The sequence below is a fragment of the Callospermophilus lateralis genome, chromosome 19 (genome assembly GCF_048772815.1).
Source record: "Callospermophilus lateralis isolate mCalLat2 chromosome 19, mCalLat2.hap1, whole genome shotgun sequence".
Lineage (NCBI taxonomy): Eukaryota > Metazoa > Chordata > Mammalia > Rodentia > Sciuridae > Callospermophilus > Callospermophilus lateralis.
This window is the reverse complement of record NC_135323.1, coordinates 35,187,485-35,209,084: the sequence shown is the minus strand read 5'-3', so window position 1 is coordinate 35,209,084 and position 21,600 is coordinate 35,187,485. Positions and strand designations below refer to the sequence as shown.

Below are 21,600 nucleotides of genomic sequence, written 5' to 3'. Positions count from 1 at the left end.
AGTGACAAGGACAAACTGAAAACCAAGAAACGGAGAAAATCCAGGGTGTGGAACTGCTTGATTCTGGGTAGGGGGATGGAGCAGCTCCCTCTGGGTCTAGTGTCCCCTAAAAGCAGCCGCGGCCTGTGAGCCCATCCCCAGAACTGGTGCCCCTTGCACTGCAGTGTGACCAGGCAGAAAGCCAAACCTGGGTGCACTAATTTATCTGAAGGCCAAGGCCATTTTTTTTTTATTCCAAGTATATGTAAAATAGTCCTCTAAAAAAATTTACAATACTCCTAACTCAAATGCCAATTAAAAGATGGATGGAGGGCACCAAATCTGAAGTTTACTGTGTGGGTTTTTTTTTTTTTTTTTTTTTAAATTGAAGCTCTCTATCTATGAACAGTAATTCTCCATTTTCTTTTTATTTTTTTTAAATATTTATTTATTTTAGTTATCAGCGGACACAACATCTTTGTTTTGTATGTGGTGCTGAGGATTGAACCCGGGCCGCATGCATGCCAGGCGACCGTGCTACCGCTTGAGCCACATCCCCAGCCCGACTGTGTGGGTTTTTTTAAATAAGCAGTCAATTGCCAGGCACAGTGATGCATGCCGGAAATCCCAGAGACTTTGGAGGCTAAGGCAGGAGGATCCCAAGTTCAAGGCCAGCCTCATCAACTGAGACCCTGTCATGAAATGAAAAAGTAAAAGGCTGGGGATGTAGCTCAGTGGTAGAGCATCCCTGGGTTTAATCCCCAGCACACACAAAAAATAATGAGTAGCCAGCTGAGACTGCAGATCCTAGGTCGGAGATTCAGGTCTCTGTACTTTCTAGGAGTCTCTCCATGATCAGAGGGAAGCACCATCTACATTGTATCTCAGATGAGGAAACCCAGGCTTAGGGGAGTGAGAGTAATTGTCCACAGGCATCAAAGCAGCAAATGATGAATTTCATTTATGCTTCAACATTCCAACTCCTCATATGAGGAAACAAAGAAACTGAATTTTCTTAAAAACTTTTTTGCTTGACAATAAAATCAAAACCATAAAAAGTCCTGCTGAACTAACTCTCCACTGTGGGGCCTGGAGAATCCCGTTCCCTGCCTGTTGCTCCCCTAACGCCCCAGTGTAACCCCAACTCCCAGTCTTGTCCTGTGGTGTTCCTGAGAGCCAGCCGCCACTCCCAGGTGAGCTCATTCAACCCTCTGGCAGGAGTTACCTTTGGGCCCATTTTACAGGAGAGACATTGTTACCTGAACAAGGAGAGGACGCAGAGGACGCAGAGGACATTGCCACGTGAGTCAGAGTCAGCGATCACCATTACATTGTGGGATTTCACTGCACAGATGTTCAAACCAGACATAATATGCAACTGGATTTTTTTTTTAATCAGGTGAATTAAAACCTTATCGTGGCAGAACGAGTCTGCCATCTTGCTGGTTCAGTTCCCTGGAACCTCTTCTTTTCTGGCAGACCCCACATGCTTGCCACAAACCTGGTATCTGTATAGACTCTGCAGACAAGGTCTGTGCTGCCGGTTGAAGTCTGCGTCCACCAGGCCACCAGACAGCAGCCAGGGTCAGCTGTGACCTGCCAGAGGTGGCCTGTGCGCGGTGAGTGTCCAGCCTTTAATTCACCAACATTTATTAAGCCCTTCTGTGCCAGGCCCTGTATAAGCCCTAAGAATAGAAATCAAACAGTCCCTCAGAGAAGACAGGGCTGGCCATCAGCTGGGCAGTGCAACCCATGATGAGGAGACAGGACGAAACTGGGTGCAGGAACCTCCAACAGACGTGCATGGCCGAGCGGGGGCTCTTCAAGGAATTGTCCCCCAGCGGCGCAGCGGTCAAGTGAACACCCTTTGGGGGCAAATCACTGTACTTTATTACATCAGTGTACACACTAGGTCGCCTTTGTGCTGTTGTGTCATGTAAAATTCAAACAAAACAGAAAACTCTAGGCTCTGGAGCTTAGCTGGGCTCTGACCTGTGCTCCCCAGGGGAGTGCTTATCCCCAGCCCAGCTCTGATTTGCATGTGAGTCTGTTTCCCCAAACTAGCAGCCATTGATAAAACCTGATCAAAGACCACTGGGGGTGCTGGAGGAAAGCTGGCTGACTGCAGCTGTTTGCAAAGCAACAGGGACTGGGCCTTTGTTTAGAGACCTAGATAAAGTCTAGATAAAACCCTGTCTAGAGAGAACCCAGCTGCCGGGATCAGCACCAAAGAGAATGCGGGAAAAGGCACTATTTGGTTTAAGACTCCAAGAGAATATGCCAGAGGGTCCTGCGAAGTCCACCAGGTCCTGCTGGGAAGAGGCCCACGCTGGCCTTCCTGACCCAGCCCCCCCAACCCCCACCCCCTGGGCTCTGGGGCAACCACCACCTCTACAGTCACATGGATTTCTGAAAATGTGCGAAAAACTGAGATTCAGTGGCAAACCTTGTCCCACATCATAAGGAGCGGCCTGGAAAGACAGGGCGGCAGCTCGGGAGGCCCCAGGAGTATCCAGGGACTACTCTCCAGCCACCTCCTCTGCCTGCTCAGAGAGCTGCGTCTCTAAATAGATTTTAATACTAGGAAGGAGAAATTACCCATTTGGGGAAACTGGGTCATAAAACAGATTAATAACACTGAATGATCGCCTGGGAGCAGCCAGGTTTCCAGAGCTACAGGATACACTAAACTAGTTTAATTGTTATGCAAATCGCACCCTCAGTCCCATCAATCCCTCCCCAACGGCCCATTCATCAGCACAGTTTTCCCTGAAATCAAAACTGAGCCAGAGCTGTTCACCATGGCCCACCGCCCCACACAGCCCTCCCTAGGCATCCTAAATGTCCAGTGACTCTCCTTCGGGGTCTGTCCCCATAGCACTGCAGCCCTAAAAACGGGTAAGTTAGGAAGAAGCATCAGGAGCTCCCTGAGGTTGGCCTGTCCAGTGTGGTCTACTCTACAGACCCCACGGAGGACAGAGGCAGGAAACCCCAGGGTCTTGGTTTTTATTTTTAAGCAGAAAGGGCAACCGAATTCAATTAGCACGTGAAGCAGCCGAATTACTTCCTTGAGGAATTGTTTCCACAGCATTAAGGATGCAGGAGATCAAACACCATGGAATGTCCTTCCCCAAGAAAGGACCAAAGGAGGACAGGGGCACCACACCCAGCAGTGTCCAAACCGGTAAGGGAAGGGCCCACCAAACTCAGGGTTCAAAGACGACTTAGGCTTTCAGGAAAGGAGATCACCCTCCCTTAAGCAGTGTCCCAACGTCCCAACGCAGGCTGCCTTGCAGGTTTCTAAGGCTGCACCTGCTAGTCCTAGACACTTGTCCACCAGGCAGGCGGTTCAGAAAGAGCCACACACCGCATGCTGCTCTTTGCAGAGGACAGCCCTGTCCAATCTGGGCTGAGGGTAGGCTGGGTGCCTGCACTAGGCTTGCACTGGTGAGGTGGAGAGTGGGACACACAGAGCAGGGAGCCTTGCTGGGGACCAGCCAGCCTGCCTTTCACAGATACACACTCCTAACTTAGGGAACCAAAAAACTTACTACCCTTTTAAACAGAGCATTCATATAGGAAAGGTGTTTTAAAAAATACTCTAATATCCTCACCAATAAGGACTTGGATGTTCAGAGGCTATAACGATGCAAATATGCAAATACACAGCTCAGTGAAGTCCCCACAGTGGACTTTTTTGGGAAACAGAGACAAAGTCACCTTGGTGGAGAGCTGTGTGTGCCTTTTCTCCTTCCCACATTTCTATGTTTTCCAGTTTTTTCCATAAGCACACATGCTACATGACATTTTGGTCAAGGACAGGCTATGTGTACCATGGGGGTCCCATGAATCCTATGGCCTGGTGACGCTGTAGCATCCTAGTTAGTGTGAGCACAGGCTGTAGCTCAGAGCGATAAGGTCAACTGAGGATGTGCTTCTGGAAGGTTCTCTTCTGTAATGTGGAGCATCACTGGGTCATGGAGAAGTCTGAAATAATAAAGCTACGTAGATACGTAACATGAAGGCTAAAGCATCTTTTTAAAGCTTTCTTTTAAAAAACTGGTTCCTACAAAAACAAGTCACCTATAAAATTTGACTTAGAAAACCATGCATGCAGGCCGACCTGAGAAACTTTAATTTCTTAAGTTCAAGCTTTGACTTTCTATTAACTCTACCATACTAATAATCTGGAGTCTTCAGGGAAAAAGTCATTTTGGATGGATGAGTTCTCCAAGGCAACCATCAGCTGTTCTATTAAAAAAGAAAAAACAAAATCAAAATGAGGCTCAGTGGCAGAGCCCTGGCCTAGCAAGCAGGAAGCCCCGGGTTTCATCCCCAGCACCGCAGGACGGACCCTGCCCCTTTTGACAGTTATCTTGATCAGCCTACACCCTACTCCCTGGCTTCTTAGATACAGTGACAAAACAGAATCATGATTCATAAAGCTGAGAAGATGAGCGCTTCTCGACTTACAAGCACAAGCTGATGAAAGCCCTGCTTTAAAGAGGTAAACGTGTGCAGGATCCTAGTGACAGCTAAACATGAGGAGCTGATCAGAGGCTGAGAGCCATGGGCACACTGGGGTTTGGGTAGCTGCATGGGACCCCCAAATCCCTGGTGGCCCGTGCGAGATGAGGGAAACGGACAGCCTAGGAGCCACCCACGACCACACGGAGGGCCAGGAGCCACCGAGTCCTGGAGAAGTCAAGGCTGGGCCTGGGCGAGGGGCTGCAAGGCAGCAGCAAATTCGCAGGCAGCTCCCCCAGGCCCAGACCCCAGCACACCCTTCAGGGGTAGACGGGCCAGGGAGAGTGCCAGCGCTCACCTCCTCCATGTCCCTTGCTACTCACTCCAGTGACACGGCCAGCAGGGTCAAGGGCCCATGTGAATCCTTACAAATAATGACAGAAACCCTTCTCTACACGGTTCAGAACGTGTGGAGCAGCGGAGAGGAAGGGAGAAGTGAAATGACACATTTTTTTAAAAGGCACAACCATAAACCCCACTAAGAAACACAGTCCCCAGGAGGGATCCTGAGGGACGGGGTCCACATGGCAGACAGTGGGCAGGGACACTCAGCATGTAGTGGGAAGGGCAGGAGCAGAGGGCGATGCAGGCCACGGTGCAGGGGAAATGGCAGAGATAGGCACTCGGTGGGAGGGGCAGCTGAAGGCTCAGGACGCTCATGAAAAGGGACATGATGCCAAAAACATCTAAATTAACATTAAATTAAGTGGAAGCACAGGTTCAGACTGGCTGCAATGCACAAAGACCCCAGAAATGGATGGGGGGCAAGGAGTGAGTTCACGGGGATGGCACTGGGGGGTACCAGGGCTGGGCGGGACATCAGTGTCTCATGGGCAGAGATTCTACCTGGGAAATGTAAACTCTGGAGGTGGGCGGTGGTGACGGCTGCACAGCAGCGGGAACATGCCTGAGACCCCAGGCACTCAAGGTGGCAATTTTACTTCTATTTCACCAGATAATGATGATGATGATGGTAACCACTGAGAGGCTGTGCAGTGGCTGGGGTGGCGGACGGGAGAAGGGGTGCAGAACTTTTTGGAGGCGTGACCAGACAGCCCTGGACAGGAAACCCAGAGAGGCTACCCTGAGGCTCCTGCTGTCACCACGCTCACAGGTGGCTCCAGCTCAGCCTGGTCACCCCAGGGCCAGTCTCTGTGCCCCTACCACAGGCCACGCAGCAGCCTCTGACCAGGGACAGCCTTGCTTAACACCGTGCGAGATGCCAGGCCTGAGAGCTGTGGCCCACGCCTGTGGTACCAGCAACCTGGGAGGCGGAGACTGGGAAACAGTAAGTTCAAGGCCAGCCTGGGACCCCAGAGAGACCCTATCTCAAAGCAGAAGATAAAAAGGGCCGAGGAAGAAGCTCATCAGTAGGCTGCCTCTCAGTTCAAAAACAAAACAAAGGAAAATGTCCCAAACTGCCCAGTGACACCAACCATGAATCTCACTGGCACTTAAAAAACAAAACAAAAAATCACAGAAAAATTAAATTTGCTGGCTGATACGATCCCCTAAATTGCACTAACTAAATGTAAGGGGAAAAACATTACGGGAAATCCCATAATTTGAGGCAGATGAAGGGGCATGAGGGCTGCGGTTGGCCTCTCCATCTCCCCCAGGCACTGCAAGAAGCAAGAGGGCTCCCTCGGACAAGCGGGGCCAGCCCCCACCTGGAGGATGACTGGTGCCCTCCAGACAGAAGGAGCCAGAACACAGCCAGGTTGGGGAGTGAGGGCTGCTTACCACAACCTGCCCTCCAGACGCCAGGCTGGGCACGGGCTGCGGGGCTGTGTGGGGACTGGAGCAGCACCCCCAGCCTGTGGATCCCACATACCCTGCAGACACACGGCAGGCGCTACCTGCCCTGCGGCTCCCTCATCTTCTACCCAGTTACCCGTGAGGCCCTGGCAAGGACGCCCTTTCTGGGAAGTCCCCTGCACACCCCAGGGTTAGTGGTTCCAATCTTCATGCCCCAGCGAGCCCTCACTGGACTGAGTGTCCCAGGGAACACATCTGCTTAGAAGATAGGGGCACCTGTCATCTCACAGGGCTGTGGACAGCCATGGCACAGGGACGCTCTCTCAGCTGGAGACGTTCTTTCATTTCCTTTGCTGCTAGTGGTAGGCAGTGCGGGGCCGGCTCTGCTCCCCAGCCCCACGAGCTGCCCTCTGCGTCTCGGGCTCCACTGTGTCCCTTGGCATCTTTCTGGCCTGCAAGGAGGACTCAGCTGGGCTACAGAGAACCAAGGGAGCTGACGCAATGCCACAGTCTCCCAGGAGCTGCGATGACCCTCCGCCACCCAGGCTCCACTTCTGTCTCTGAAACAGGGCTCTTGTTCACAGAGAAGGGAAAAGTCGCCCCGAGAGCTGTGGTCACTAAAGCTCGCAGGGTCAGACCTGCAGTTGTGCCTCCAGGTGTCCGAGTAACCTGTATTTTACGAAGAGAGTGAGAGGCAAAGTTCCAAATGTGGACGCGGCACACGTTTCCCTACAGGGCTCGGTCTTGCTGCACCTACAGCGACGCGGAGGGCGCGCTTCCTCGTGGGCTCACCCATGTCACCGGCTCCCGCAGGCCACTTTTCCTCTCCCCAGAGAAACCCGGTTCCAGCAGCCCAGACAGCCCTCTGCAGGCCGAGACTATTTTCATTTTTATGTGGTCACAATATTCTGAAAGACATGGCTAAAAGGCTTCCCAAGAACTGGAGGGACAGCGGGTTGTCTGATGGCTTTTGAATGTGGTGGGGTACAGTCCCCCACCTGGGGCTTCCCCAAGATAATCTGGCTTTAACAGTCAAGCTTCCAGTTCTGCCACAGATGATAAGAACAATTCCCTGCACCTGGGCATGGCCTGGCAATCTGTCCCTAGGGCGGCCTTCACACCCCGACTCTCTGAGCCATCTGAGGCTCCCTCCCTGCCTGGGAACCCCGAAGCCAACTCGCTCTGGGCTGGTGTCCCTCTGGCTGCCCACCATGCCTGGGCTCTGACTCCCCTCGTCACCAGGCACTTATAGGTGACCAAGATCTGAGCTGGAGAGCCACCTCCTCAGAAAGGACACCACGCCTGAAATGCCCAAAGGAGCACCACCCGAGCGCACAGTCAGCCTGCTGATGTGTGCCAGACCTGCCTTCTACTGGCATGCAAGGGGCCGGCGGAGGAGCCCAGGGAGACTTTCATATGTATCCGGTTCCAGCACAGAGGTGTCCAGGAGCGGTCACACACAGCCGCCAGCTCAAGAGGGGTGAGCTAGAGAGGAGACCCTGGGACTGGATAAAGCAACCTGACCCCAGAGGGTGAAGTGGTGGGAGTAAACCTGGCCTTTCCTGGGACGGAAGCCAATGTCAGTGCTCGAGAATGAGAGAAAGGGACCCAAGGGGCACCAGGCCTGGCCAAGGCTGGAGTCCGAAGGCGGGCTGTGAAGACAGTGGCCCTGCCTGACCGCGGCCCAGGGTGCAGGCACAAGCCACGGCTTAGAGGTGTTAGAGTCCAACGCTCCACAGAGACGCCCTCAGCGGGGAGAGCCGGACACAGGGCCAGAAAGGAGCTGCTGCTGGAGAAGAGGATGGCGATGGGGACCCTGGACTCCATCTGCAGCCGGCTGTTACGCCTCCTCCTAAAAAGGGCCCGAGGGGCTGGGCTTGTGGCTCAGTGGTAGAGCACTCGCCTTGCACGTGGAAGGTGCTGGGTTCAATCCTCAGCACCATATAAAAACAAAATAAGGGCATGTGTCCATCTACTACCAAAAAATATCAAAGCTGGGGGCTGGGCTGGGGCTCAGTGGTACAGCACTCGCCTAGCATGTGTGAGGCCCTGGGTCCGACCCCCAGCACCACACAGAACTAAATAAAGGTCTTGTTCCATCTACAACTAAAAAAAGGGCTCAAAAAAATACGACAAGGGCTGAGGATGTGGCTCAAGAGGTAACGTGCTTGCCTAGCATGTGCAAGGCGCTGGGTTCGATCCTCAGCACCACATACAAATAAAATAAAGATGTTGTGTCCACCAAAAACTAAAAAATAAGTATTAAAAAAAATTCTCTCTCTCTCTTAAAAAAATGCGACAAAATGGCAAGAGCATCAACTCTTACTGGATGCGCGGCAATTGCTAAATTATCCTTTGTATTTTCCTGTGTTTTAAAAATACCTTAAAATACGAATTCCACCATCCACTTGGTGCTTTGGCCCATGACTCCTAACCTCTCTGCACCCCGGCTTGGGGTCAAAGCCCTTCAAGGATGGCGCTGGCTGAAGCCTGTGGCTCACCTGGGACCCAAACACTCCCGGCGACCTCCCTGTGCCCTCCCCAGGCTTCAGCCAGTCCTGGCGCCCTCCAAAGGTCATTCAAAGGCATTAAAGGGAAAACCTGAGTTCATCTTCTCCAATCCTCTGTACTTTGAGCTCCTGTTCTCTAGACAAACACAAAGAAACAAAACAGGACCATTCTGCTCCGATTATACAGCCTTCAGAGCCTGCAGGGACCTTAGAGACAGGCAGCCCATCCTCCAGCCGGTGTACCTGTCAGCTGACGGCCACCTCTGCTGGAACAGGCCGGGCAGAGGAGCTGGGGCCCTTCATGGTCCCTCACCACAGAACACACCCCACTTCCACATCCATGGGCCCCACAGAGCGGGGACAGTCTCTTGTGCTTGGGAACAAGGACAGTAATGATGGTGATGATGATGTGCGGACTTGGGGATTAAGACACTATCTGTGTGCCCACCTCCTGCAATTCCCACATCTCCCTGGGAAGTGGGCACTATGAGAATCTTATGGATGGGGACTTGGGCTCAGACACCAGGCTACTTGCCCAAGGGCACCCAGCTAACCTGACTTCGCTGGATTTTTAAAAAGCTAAGCAAATTAAGCTCCAATAATTCCTCAGATTATTTCTGCATTCAGCTCTCTGCCATTTGCTTATTCATTCTGCCAACGACTGTTTACAAAGTACCTAGTGTCTGGCACACACTGGGGTCACAGCAGTAAACCAGAAAGTGTGGTGTTCCTTCAATAACTCTTTTTTTTTTTTTTTGTACCAGGGATAGAACTCAGGGGCACTTGACTACTGAGCCACATCCCCAGCTCTATTTTGGATTTTATTTAGAGACAAGATCTCACTGAGTTGCTTAGCACCTCACTTTTGTTGAGGCTGTCTTTGAATTTGTGATCCTCCTTCCTCAGCCTCCCGAGCTGCTGGGATTGCTGGGGTTACAGGCATACACCACCGCATCCAGCTTCCTATAACTCTTAAACGCATATCAGACAAACAGAACTTCAGACCACCATAACAGTCACAGGGCTACAAGGCTCAGTGGGTGCTCTAGGACCAACCAAAGGCCCCTTGATGGAAGTGGCATTTTAAAAATTTACTTATTCTTAGTTTTTTTTTTTTTTTTTTTTGAGATGGGATCTCGTTAAGTTGCCCCAACTGGCCTCTAACTCCTGGGCTCAAGGGATCCTTCTGCCTCAGCCTCCCAAGGAGCTGGGACCACAGGGGTGTGCCACCACACCGGAGAGGAGGTGTCTCCTAAGTGGTCAAAGCTGCTTTCTCTCTGAAACCCCTCCAGAGGTTCCTTTTCCACTAGCTACAAGAAAGGAGCCCCTCATCACCGTGTTTGTTCAATGTTATCTGGAAGTTTTTTCCAGCCAATTCAACAAAAAGAAACGAAATATAAAATAGTGGAAGAGAGACAAAGTAAACTTCACTTGTAGATGAAGACCATGGCCTAGGAAGTGCAGCCTAGGAACTGAAGGCCTGTTACTAGAAACAGTAAATACACTAGATACAAAACCTTCTCCACCAGGCCCCACCCAGACATCCCTGCTAATTACACAAGAAGCAACAGTAACTGGCTGGTGGGGAGCCAGACAGCACCTAAGCCAGGGATGGCAACTGGCCGGGACAGCCTGAGAAGGCACACGTCCTTTCTGGTATTTCAAGCAGAGGTGTTCAATCTGGTTCTAATCAGGATTTTATCACATCAGACAAATCTACACGAGATAGGATATCTGGCCTGTCTTCTTTAAAAATGCCAAGATCAATAAAGACAACAAAGGAACTGCCCCAGGTTGAGGAGACCAGAAAGAAGTGACAGCAAATGACCCTTCATCCTGGACTGCGTCCTGCACCAGGGACAGAACACACTGAAGGTGCTCCTGGGACAGCTGATGAAACTGGTACAGGGACTTCATATCAGATTACGAGCACCCATCCATGCTAGATTTCCCAAACTTAGTGAGATCAACGTTACATAAGATGCCCTTATTTACAGAAAATCTAGGCTGCGGTGTCAAGTGGGGGAAGGATATGATACAGTTCACTCCTAAAAGCACACGCACAGAGAAAAGCTAAAGTAAATGTGGCAGAAGGCTAAAAAGGAACAAATCTGGGCAGAGGATGGGTGAGTTGTTTGTACTAATCTTAAAACTTTCTTGAAAGCTTATTTTTTTAATGTTAAGATTTTTTTTAAGTTGGTATTATAAAACTCATACCAAAGAAAAACACACAGCCAACTTTTCCTAACACTAACTCTTTAGAAAGTAATGAGGAAAAAAGATCCATTCATACTATGAAAACAAATACATAAAACACCTAGGATTAAACATGACAAGAAAAATAGGACTCTGTCTGAAGCAAACCAGTACTGCAGGGTGCTGGCCTGGAGCGCAGCCCACGAGGGCACTGTGCACTCTGCTCCTGTCAAGGGCAGACGCAAACAGTGCAGGCCCGTGAGCCACAGGGCCTTGGTCCCAGTTAAGCAGCACAGATGGCAAACAGACAGCTGGGCATGATGTGTTCCAATAAAACTTTATTTATAAATACAGATGGCTGGCAGGCTTCAGTCCACAGGCTGCAGCTGGCCGCCCTGATCTAAAATGGACTGGCTAGCTGTTGAGTGAACCGCTGTCATCCCTTTCCTGGGCACACTGCCCTTCCCTGGAGTGGCCAGGGGCTAGGCTCTGATCACTGGCATGAGTGGGCCTGGCCCATCTTCCCTGGGACCCACCTCTCCTCTGGTGCCAGCCTGCAGAGCTGAGGGGGGGCCAGCAGAGTCTCCCAACAGTGCCACCCCCTGCCCTTGTGGGACTCGCAGGCAATACCCAATGTTCACCCCAACATGTAGTGGGTGCCATGGCAGGTCCAGGTCCTGTGAGCCAAAAGCACAGCACTGTGAGGGCTTGTCAGACAAGTGCCACCTGGTTGGAACAGGAGCCATGTAGGCGCAGTCAGGAGCAGGCAGACGTGCCACACCCACCGTCTACCAAGGAAACAACATCTGCAAGGACGGGAATGAAACACGACGGACCTGCACTCACAGGCAACCATAACACCAGGGAACACAGAGGCCCTCTGTGGAGCCCCTGCACAGCACACCTGCCCCCGCCCCGCTCCCCGCAGGCATCTTCCTTTGGAAGTAAGTCATCCAAATCTGGATTCAAGAGGGCAGTAAAGGGACCATGGAAGACACCCCTCCAACTGAGGCCGCAGTGGCAGGGACAGAGGACAGCTGTCCACCTGAGCAGCAACCAGGCATTCCAAAAGAGCCTTTAACACGGGGCAGGCTCGAAGGGCCTCCCCACAGCCTGGGCCACCTCCACCACCTCCAATCACACTGCAGAAAAACAGGCTGCCCTGAGGCAGAGGTAGGCAGAGGGGCCACACCCAGAGGTCTGCGGGCTCTTGGGCACTCTGGGAACAGCGGCACCTGAGACTGTCCCAAGTTACCTTGAACACTGGAAAGGAGTGAACACTTTGGCTCCTTAGTCGTGTCAGCCACGTTCCAAATGCTTGCTGGCCCCACATGGCCCACAGCTACATAGTGCAGCTGTAGAAAGTTCGAGACTCTCCATGGCATTCCTAGGGCCAGACCAAGGGTAGGCAGGCCTGGAAGAATCTGTCCACACCACAACTGAAGAGGAAAACGCAATTGCAAAGAGAGCCGAACAGCTGGCAAGGTCTGCTCGTGGGTTAGAACCTAACGGGACTCTGTGTGCTCCGGGCTGGTCCTGACCCAACAGAGAGCCAGGTGCTCCAAGGGCAGGAATCTTCTTCAGGCTGAGATGAGTCTGTTCCCAACCGCAGGGACGTACCTGCCAGGCAGACAGGATCCCTGCATCCCGAGGCAGAGGAACACCCTCCATGCTTTCCTCCTCCAACTCATGCCCACCACCCCAGCCTGCTGTCCCCAGCATCAGCTTTCATGTGACACTTTCAAGACTGGCTCCAAGGAATGACCAGGGTTACAGATCACTTCCCACTCAGGACAGCCCAGCTACTGCTTCCTGGGAACGCATGGCATTCATTTTGTCAGCACGACGGAAGGGACACTTCTGGGAAGGCTCTCTGGCCCCCCGGCCCTGCAGCACCTCTGAGCCTGGCTTACCCTCCAGGACCAGGTGGGAGTGTGCCCGGCTGAGTCTGTAGTTTACTGCGCCCAGACCCCACGGACTCCCATGTCATAGCCACAACTACCAAAGATGACCACACGGCCCAGCCACAGGGAAGGCAGCACCGGACTCCCTGAGTGCATCCTGGACACTGCCAACCCCACCCCAAGCTTCAACCCTGGAGCTGGAGCCACTCGGTGGAAGGGCAGCTGCCTGAATTGGCTTAGGTGAGGACAGGACGAAGAAAACATATTTTTATAAAAACACATTTTTATAAAATACAAAAGTGGTAGTTCTAACAGTGTGCTTAGAAAAGTCTCATGAAGAATCCCAAACAACAGTCGCTGTCGCCTAAAAATGCACGGGGTAGCTGACATTACCCAAGACCCCTGTGGAGCCCCCTGGCCCTGCCTTGCCCGCCCACCCTGCTACCCCTGGCAGAAAGGGAGAGGGAGGCCCACAGGCCCATCTGCTCAGGGGAACCGACAACCTGAGAGAACGCAGGAGTGCCACTGTGCCATAACGCTGCTGCGGTCACCCGAATCATGCCACAAGATACCAGGCAGGCCAGTGACTGCAGTCTGCTCCGGTGCAAGGTTCCCACTTTTATATTCAAAGGGACCAAATTTAAGTACCAACTGAACCTAAGGCGGCACGGACTTTTCTTTGTACAGTAAGATGCACTGGTGTGAGTCTGCACACCTCAGTAGGTATCTTTCCCGTGGCCAATGTAGGATGTCATAAAACCATGCGTGGGGTTAAGAAGGTCACTCGTGAACGCAAGACAGCAATGGATTTTAATGTAATCGGTAGTCTGACACCAGAGCCCGCGACACAGCTCAGAGTCCATTTTGCAACTAGTCTGTAAGAAACCGGAATCTTGGGGAGATGTCAGGAGCTTCAGTCACCTGAAAAGCCTGCTAAAAGCCCCTGCCACTCCAGCCACACGTCTGCGGCCAGATTGTCTTCATGTCCTTCGGCCAAAGTGACACACCCAAAGCAGAGGCAGCTATGAGAGTCCAGTAGTGTCTGTCAGCCAGGCGCTGAAGACGTGTGAAGGAGAAGGAGAAAAAACGACCCTTATTCTAATTTTGTTTTCCTTTGGGAAATAGAGTTTTTTCCATGGAAGTTATTTTTGAAATATGCTTATTATTGCTATTTTTAGATTAATAAATATGTGTTCTAATTTCTCATATGGTGAACATTCACAGACATATCCCACATAAACCAAAGTACTTTGAGGTCCCCAGGAACACGTAAGGGCACACGAGGGCCCTGAACCAACCCCTGTGAGCTGCTATGGAGGTAGAGTGTGTCCAGGCAGTGCCACCAGAGAGCCGGCCCTGGGCTGGTGAGGTAGCAGGCGGGGAAGAGCAGGTACTGGGACGCCAGTGGGGTTTCTGAGCATCGCAGCAATCGGATCAGAAAAAACGAGTCAGTATCTCTGAGGGAATAAATGGAGGCCAGTTTGCGCCCTTGAGACAAGGTTAGACACGTGCCAGATGACTGGGGGCAAACAGGAGTCTTTTCAACCAAGTCACGTACAAAATGTCCATCTCCATTTTCTGTCTATTGACCAGCTTCCTCTACCCACCAGAAATCGCTCTCAGGAGAGGAAAGCCACACATCTGCCGGCAGCTGGAACTGTCATGTCTAAGCAAAGCACAACGCATACCAGCCCATCTTCACAGTGACCAGGAGGCACATACCATGGGTCACCCGAGGGAAGCGGTCCTGCCCAGGCCAGCCCAGCCTCAGACACCAAGCCACACACAGCACGCCTCCTGGTTTCCCTTGTAAACTCACAAACCGTGTTCACATACATGCTGCGTTTTTCTTTCTTTTTACCAACTGGTAACATCTTACCAGGAAACCAGAACTCTTGAAGTGATCGTCCCAATGAAAATTAACTAGGAAATCTCCTAACAAATAGCAATGTTAACAGTCTACTTCCAGGAAATCAAAGTAAAAGCATTTCAAATAATCCTCTCATTTTAATATGAAATGCTTTAAATGTGGGGTAATTATGATAATGAGGCATTGCTGCAATTTGAGTTGTCATTAATTTAGCAAGTTTATCCCCTGACATTCACAAGATGCAAAAACAGCAAATAGTAAATTACTATAACTCCAAAGCAAATGCTTTGGTTTCATTTCAGCACATAACTTTAAACATAGCTGAGTCTTTTTCAAAAATATTAAATATGAACCCCATTAAGACTCTCCATTATGCCCTTTTAGGTCCTACCAACCCACCACCTCAATCTTCCAGCAGCGTAACAAAGGCCTCCACACATTTACTCTAAGTCCGTTTCAACACACACTGCAGGATAAATGACATTCTTTCCATGGACTGATTTTTAAGACTCTTTGAACTCTGTTATGAATGGATGTAAACTCAAAACTCTCAGTGTGAATGAGACCCTAGGAGATGGTTAATGTTATAGCAAGGACTCAATGGACCGCTGCCCACATTCCCACAACTTGTTGTTGTTGTTGTTGTTGTAATACTTGGAATCGAACCCAGGGGTGCTGTATCACTGAGCCACATCTCCAGCCCTTTTTAATTTTTCATTTTGAGACAGGGCCTCACTAAGTTGCTGAGGCTGGTCTTGAACTTGCCATCTTCCTGTCTCAGCCTCCTGAGTCTCTGCTATTACAGGCATGTGCCGCAGCAACTAGCTCCCCACAAATTTTTAAAGCAAGCCTCTAACAAGATGAACAAACACACCCAATGCACAATCACAGCCAACTTAGCAAGAAAGAAAGGAACAGGAGACACTGTACTTCCTATTCTGCCTGGATGACCAGACACACACACACGCACACAAAAGCCAAGAAAAGCCAAGGCCTCGCCTCTCTGCCACACAGCGCCCCACTAGCCTGCCCGGGCTGGCTATGCCGCCTCCTCCCACCCTCGGGCTGAGCCCTCCTCCCCCTATCCAGTCACTGGGGAGGACCTTCCTCCTCAGATGGTCTTTCACCTGGATCTGCCCCACAGCGGCCCCAGGTCCAGTAAGCCAGGCTGGATGACTGTCCAGTCCCTTACGTGGCTTCTGCTGCCCTTACAGCTACCACAAGCCCACCCCTCCCCACATGGCTCTGCCCATTCACTCCAGGCCCCCTCTGCGTGGAGACGAGAACAGCACAACCCTGGTCCTCACGGCTTCTGGCTCTGACCACTGGAAAGTGGTGGATCTGACACTCTCTCGTCCCAAGTGCAAAACTCAGCTCAGCACAGACGCCATTCCTGGCCAACCAGCCGTGACCCAGCAGCAACCTCCAGGGAGGCAGTGCTGAAGAAGGAGTGCCGTGACTATCCTTAGATGCTACACAATGGAAACTTGAGGTCTTTGTCAAGTCTATGGCATTTTCCAATTAATTTGAAAATAACCATGTTGTACAGATAACTAGTTGCATGATGGTTAAAAACTAATTGAACATATTTCAATTGGCCAGTCAAAACAGCAACGAGAAACTATGTTATATATGTTTTTATTGGGTCTAAAATAATTATTTGTGTAGTAAAACGCTCTGGTGGTTACAACTAATTGCTTTTTATCACGGCACAAGTGCAGGATCTGGGATCCATAATACCCGCCACTCACCGCAGCCTTTTCAGCAGGTAGAACGCGTCAGCACTGCTAAGCACCTAGGGCTGGCGGCCGGCAGGAGCCATGAGAGGACAAGAGAAAATAAATTCAGGGACTCAGGCAACAACTATCCAAAGCTGCTAATGTTACAAAAAGGAGCTCAACAGAACATTTCGCTGCCTGGCAGACACACATGGCAAGACCTGCCATGCAGTTTGGGCAATAAATAAATAAACAAACAAACAAACTGGAGTTTGATCAACTCTCCAGACCCAGCAGTCAATTTACAGGAATGACAGAGGACCGGGGCGGATGCCACAGGAATCCAATTTGTAAGAGGAGCTGTGGAAACCTGCACATGACAGATGACCCTCTTCCTTCCATGCATAAGTTGAAGCAGGAAAAAAAGAGGGTAACATGGAGCCTGCAGATTGAGAGATCCAGGAGGCCCAGCCACCAAGCCCACAGCAGAACCTCCTTGGGATTTCAATTCAAGAAAAGGCACAGGAGGAAGAAAATCCCCTTGCAGTGAGGGAAACCTGAACCTGGAGTGGAGAGATGGCAGCAAGGAACTAAATTCTCAGTTGTGACAATGACGCTGTGGCTAAGTTTTTTTTTTTTTTTTTTAAAAAGAACCCTTCAATTTTAGTGATATGACATCTGTGATTTGCTTCTAAGTAACTCCGGGAGGCAGAACGCAGAACGGGGATGCAGATGGAACAAGGGTGGCCATAAGATGGTGACTGTGGACACGAGGTGATGGGTCTATGAAACTCCACTACTCTGTTTTTATGTTTGAAATTTTCCATAACAAAAAAAAAATGTTTTTAGAAAGTAACCATGTCCCTTACAGAAAATTTGGACAATAAAGACAAGTATAAAGTTAATAATAATAAAAAAAAAGTCTCATAAATCTTGCCACTCAAAGTTACCGCAAAGGGAAGTTTTGAAACTATTCAAGTGCTCAAGACTTCCTACAAAGGGACTGGGGAAAGGACTGCAGAGGAGGAGGAAGAGCAAAGAAGGGCCGTGAAAGGGTATTTCAAGTTCACCAGTCATATTTAATTCAAATTCTGAATTAAGTGGTGTCAAAGACTACACACACACACACACACACACACAATGTAACCTAAGAAGACTGCCACATTTCAGGAAACAAAGCCAAATCTATAACAATGTTTGGCCTCTATAGAAACTACAAGTCCACTTAGTCATCAATTTGTTCATTCAACAAGTATAAGTGAGTTGCTGTTACTGCTTGCCAGTGCCTGCACCGAGGCTAATTAAAGGTGACAGATTCTCAGCCCAAGCCTCAAGGAGAGCTTAGGGGCTAGAAAAAGTGCTACCACTGAGGCACATGCAGTCCTGCCAAGCCCACCTGAAGAAGCCACTGGATCAGAGCTGATGCATGCTCCTTTGGGCCTAGCAGCTCTGGTGTGATTTTTCTACCACAGGGTCAGACTCTGCGGTGCACCAAGTTCAGCTCTGAGCAGTGTCACAGGTTGTTTCCCCCCGCCACCACCAATAATTTAAAATGTGGAAGATTGGAAAAGTTATACTTCTAGTAACAATTGGGGATGAAGTCTGGTTTTCTTCCCAAGTGGGAAGTGCACAGGGGAGTGCATGCAAATGTCACCCAGGTGGCTGTCACCTGTCCTAAGGATGGGGAAAGAGGAGGCTAAGGACAAGACTGCTTTGGGAATCAATACAATGCAAAACTAGCAATACAAAACCATTTGGTCCACTGAATTCACACAAGTTCAAGTCAACAAAACTCCAACGCCATGAGAGAGAACTCGCAGCTAAGGCAAAGAAATTCATAGCTTCAAATGTTAATGGCAAAAGTGGACACCAAAGCCCTAGGGAACAGACATGATGAGTGTTGCGGTGACTTTAGTCAGTAATGCATTTCCCATTCGGAGTGACGAAAATGTTCATAACCCACTTCCTTGCTCTGAATTCACTGAAATTTCTTGATTATTTTCAATGTGATCGTCCTAAGAAACCTGACCTAACTCTTCAACAGAAGTTCACAACATCCTGTTCCATATACGCAATTACTTAGCTTCCTAAAGGAAAAGAGAATGCGCACCCGCTGGAACTGTTCAACTATTGTTAACAGGCTTCAGCGGTTTGCAGAACAAATGTCTTTTCTCTAGGAGGGCAGACACGGGCATCCGCTTACTAGTTTTCCTCCTGCACCCTGGTTCTGTTCTACCATTTGCGTCTCTGCTAACACGGATGGTGCTCAGAAGTACAGTTGAAATCAAATAAATACAGACGGCACAGTGGGGCGCAGTACTTGGTGCATGTCTAAAGCACAAACTCAGTGGCCACACATTTCCTGACAGCTAAGCCAATGCTCCCAAACACACCCACTGAGATACCAATTCCTTGAAGTATAGATTTTGAGGCACCGTGTGCACCAATAAACTTTCAAAAATAATAGACTTGAACTGGCCAATGTGGTAGATGACCAGGAGGACCCTATGGGTTGAAACTTTCCCCTGTTATGGAGAAAACACGAGTATGAACACCTCATTCAAGATCCAGTAACTGGGGACCAGGTGAGGGGTGGCTAGGGCAGGAAAACCTGAAAAGAGGGCTGTAGAATCAGAGCTACATGAAGGTACAGAGACAGGCCTCTAGGGGCCTGGGGGAGGTGGAGAGCAGTGTTTACCTGTCATTTTCTCACTGGAGGAGTCTGGGCCAGGGACACCTTTAACATGGCAATGGACCCAGTGTGTAGGTTATGAGAGAGGAACAGAACTGTTATCTGCCAAGTCCTGACTTTACAAGTGCACACCTTTCAGGTTTGGAAAATGAAGGTGTACTTTCCCTCTCACACCCTAAGTTGGGGTGAGTCACTGTTGATGTTGAAAATCATTCAATAAAGTGTCTACAACAAACATGCCCGACCCTAAAAGGGGAGCAGTTTAAAGAAAGAAAGGCAGGGCCTGGGAGTTAGTCCAGCAAAGACTCCCTGGATTCCAGTGCTCCTAAATGTGTTATGAGACAGACAGACGACTCTTGGGTGTATACAACCGGCACTGAAGGGTACACACACTAGTGAGGGGTTGGAGGCAATTACGGAATAGAAAAAGAAAGTGCAGCAGAGGAAGTGAGTAATCTGCCAGGCTTTCTCCTAAAGCACAGACTTCAAGTCCCCGAGGTCCCCCGAAGTCCCCAAGGGCTGAGGGCAGCACATGGGGTGGGGAATTGCGGGGCAGGGAAGGGGCAGTGCCCCAATCAGATGGTCAGTGGTCTAAAAGGACTCTAAAACAAGGGTCCCAGTTCCGGTGGCTAAGGCCTCCCATTCTCTACTACCTCTGACCTCAAGTTACACTGAGGCACTCATTTCCTGTCCTGGCCCCTCCCTGCCCAGCTGACCCTTGGCTTCAGACCTGCCCCTAACACAGGGACTATGGGGTGGGGGATCCCATCCAGGGACCACTGGTACCAGGCTATCCCCTCCAGGACAATCACCGTCTGGGGTGGGGAAGGGTGATATGGGTGATCCAGACCTGGGGCCTAGAGGTATTATCCTGAAGTCAAGACCGGGAGGGCGTGGAGAGTGACCTCAAGACCCAGGCTCAGCTGGGGTGACACTGGGGGCCTGGCAGGAGTCAGGGTCAGGAGTGTACCTGGGGATCTAGGTTGTCAAGGGTCCAGAGTGACCACAGACACTAAGACAAGTGGAGGTTGAGGTTGATCACAGTGGTTGAGACCTGGGGGTAACAGGGGTCGGGCTGATGCTGGGGACTCAGGCTGAATACCGTCAGGGGTGGTCCCAGAGGTTCAGTCCTGATGGGGTCAGGGGTGGACTCTGGGAGTTCAGACTAGGTGGAAGTGTGTTTGAGGGGTGACCCCAAGGATTCAGGCCTGATGGGGTGGGCGTGGGGGTAACCCTGAGATTCTGGCCAGTATAGGGGCCCCCGGGGATTCAGATTGGGCAGGGTCATAGCCAGGGTGATCTCGGGGGTAACCCTAACGATACTGGCCGGGTGGGGTCACAGCGGGGGTTAGCCCCAGGGATTCGGTATCTGGGATGATCCTGGGGGGATTCAGGTACGGAGGAATTGGGGTCCGGGGTGATCCCCGAGATTCAGGCCTAGCGGGGTCGCAGCGGGGCTAATCCCCGGGGTTCTGGCCCAGTGGGGGTCGACGTCGAGGATGGTCTCCGGGGTTCAAGACGGGAAGGGTTGGGGTGGTGCCGGGGGCTCAGGGCCGGCCCTGGGGGTTCAAGGCGAACGGTGTCGCAGCGGCTACGACCCCGGGGGTCCGGCGGGGCGGGGCGGGGCGGGACTCACTGCTTGGGCAGCTGCAGGGCGGGCGCGCCGCGCCGCTGGAAGGCCCCGTCCACGAAGACGCCGTTCTTGCCGAGGCAGCGCAGGTAGAAGTGCGGCTCCTGGAAGCTGAGCTGCAGGTGGCGCCGCGAGATGAAGCTCGACAGGCCCATGCTCAGGTCCACCGAGCCCTGCGACGAGTTGCGGCCGATGGTGACGCTGGTCTGCCGCATGAGGAACTCGAACTCGCGGCCCTCTAGGCGCGCCAGCGCCGGCCCCGGGCTCTGCCGCACCGAGGCCGCCGCCGCCGCCACTAGCGCCGGCGCCGCGCCCGTGGGGGCGCCGGGCGGCAGCGGCAGCGGCAGCGGCGGCGGCGGCCCGGGCGGGGGCTGGGCGGGCGGCGGCGGCGACGCGGCGGGCCCGGGCGCGGGCGGCGCGGCGGCGGGGAGGGCGGCGGCCGCGGCGCACAGCACGGGGCTGCAGGGCGCCGAGCGCAGCGCCAGCAGGGCGCGGGCGCCGCTGTCCTCGCCGACTTCGGCCATGTTCGCGCAGCTCCGAGCGGCTCCGGCGGCGGCGAGGCGGCGCGGGGCGGGGCGCGCGGCGCGCGCGGAAACCCGGGCCGGACGCGGAGCGGAGCGCCGCGCAGCAGCAGCCGCCGGCGGGCGGGGGCCGGGAGGCGCCGCTCCCTCCCCGCTGCGCGCGGCCCCTGCTCGCCCCGGCTCGCAGCAGCGCGTGCTCGTGCCTCCATCCTGGCGACCCCCCAAGTTTTGCCCTAGGGTCACTGGAAAAAGGGGGACATGCCCAAAGGCGTCTCCTGGGACCCGGTGGCTCCAC

At 51.9% G+C, this 21,600-nt stretch overlaps 1 protein-coding gene across 1 annotated transcript in view; it reads right to left on the bottom strand.

Annotated features, from left to right (window-relative positions):
• The window catches only part of Foxk1 (forkhead box K1), a 61,251-nt gene extending 39,943 nt beyond the window's left edge, over positions 1-21,308 (bottom strand). Inside the window, exon 1 of the mRNA XM_076840037.1 lies at positions 20,791-21,308. Within this exon, the coding sequence (XP_076696152.1) occupies positions 20,791-21,308 (518 nt within the window). The remainder of the gene's footprint in view (positions 1-20,790) is intronic.
• Between the last annotated feature and the right edge of the window lie 292 nt (positions 21,309-21,600).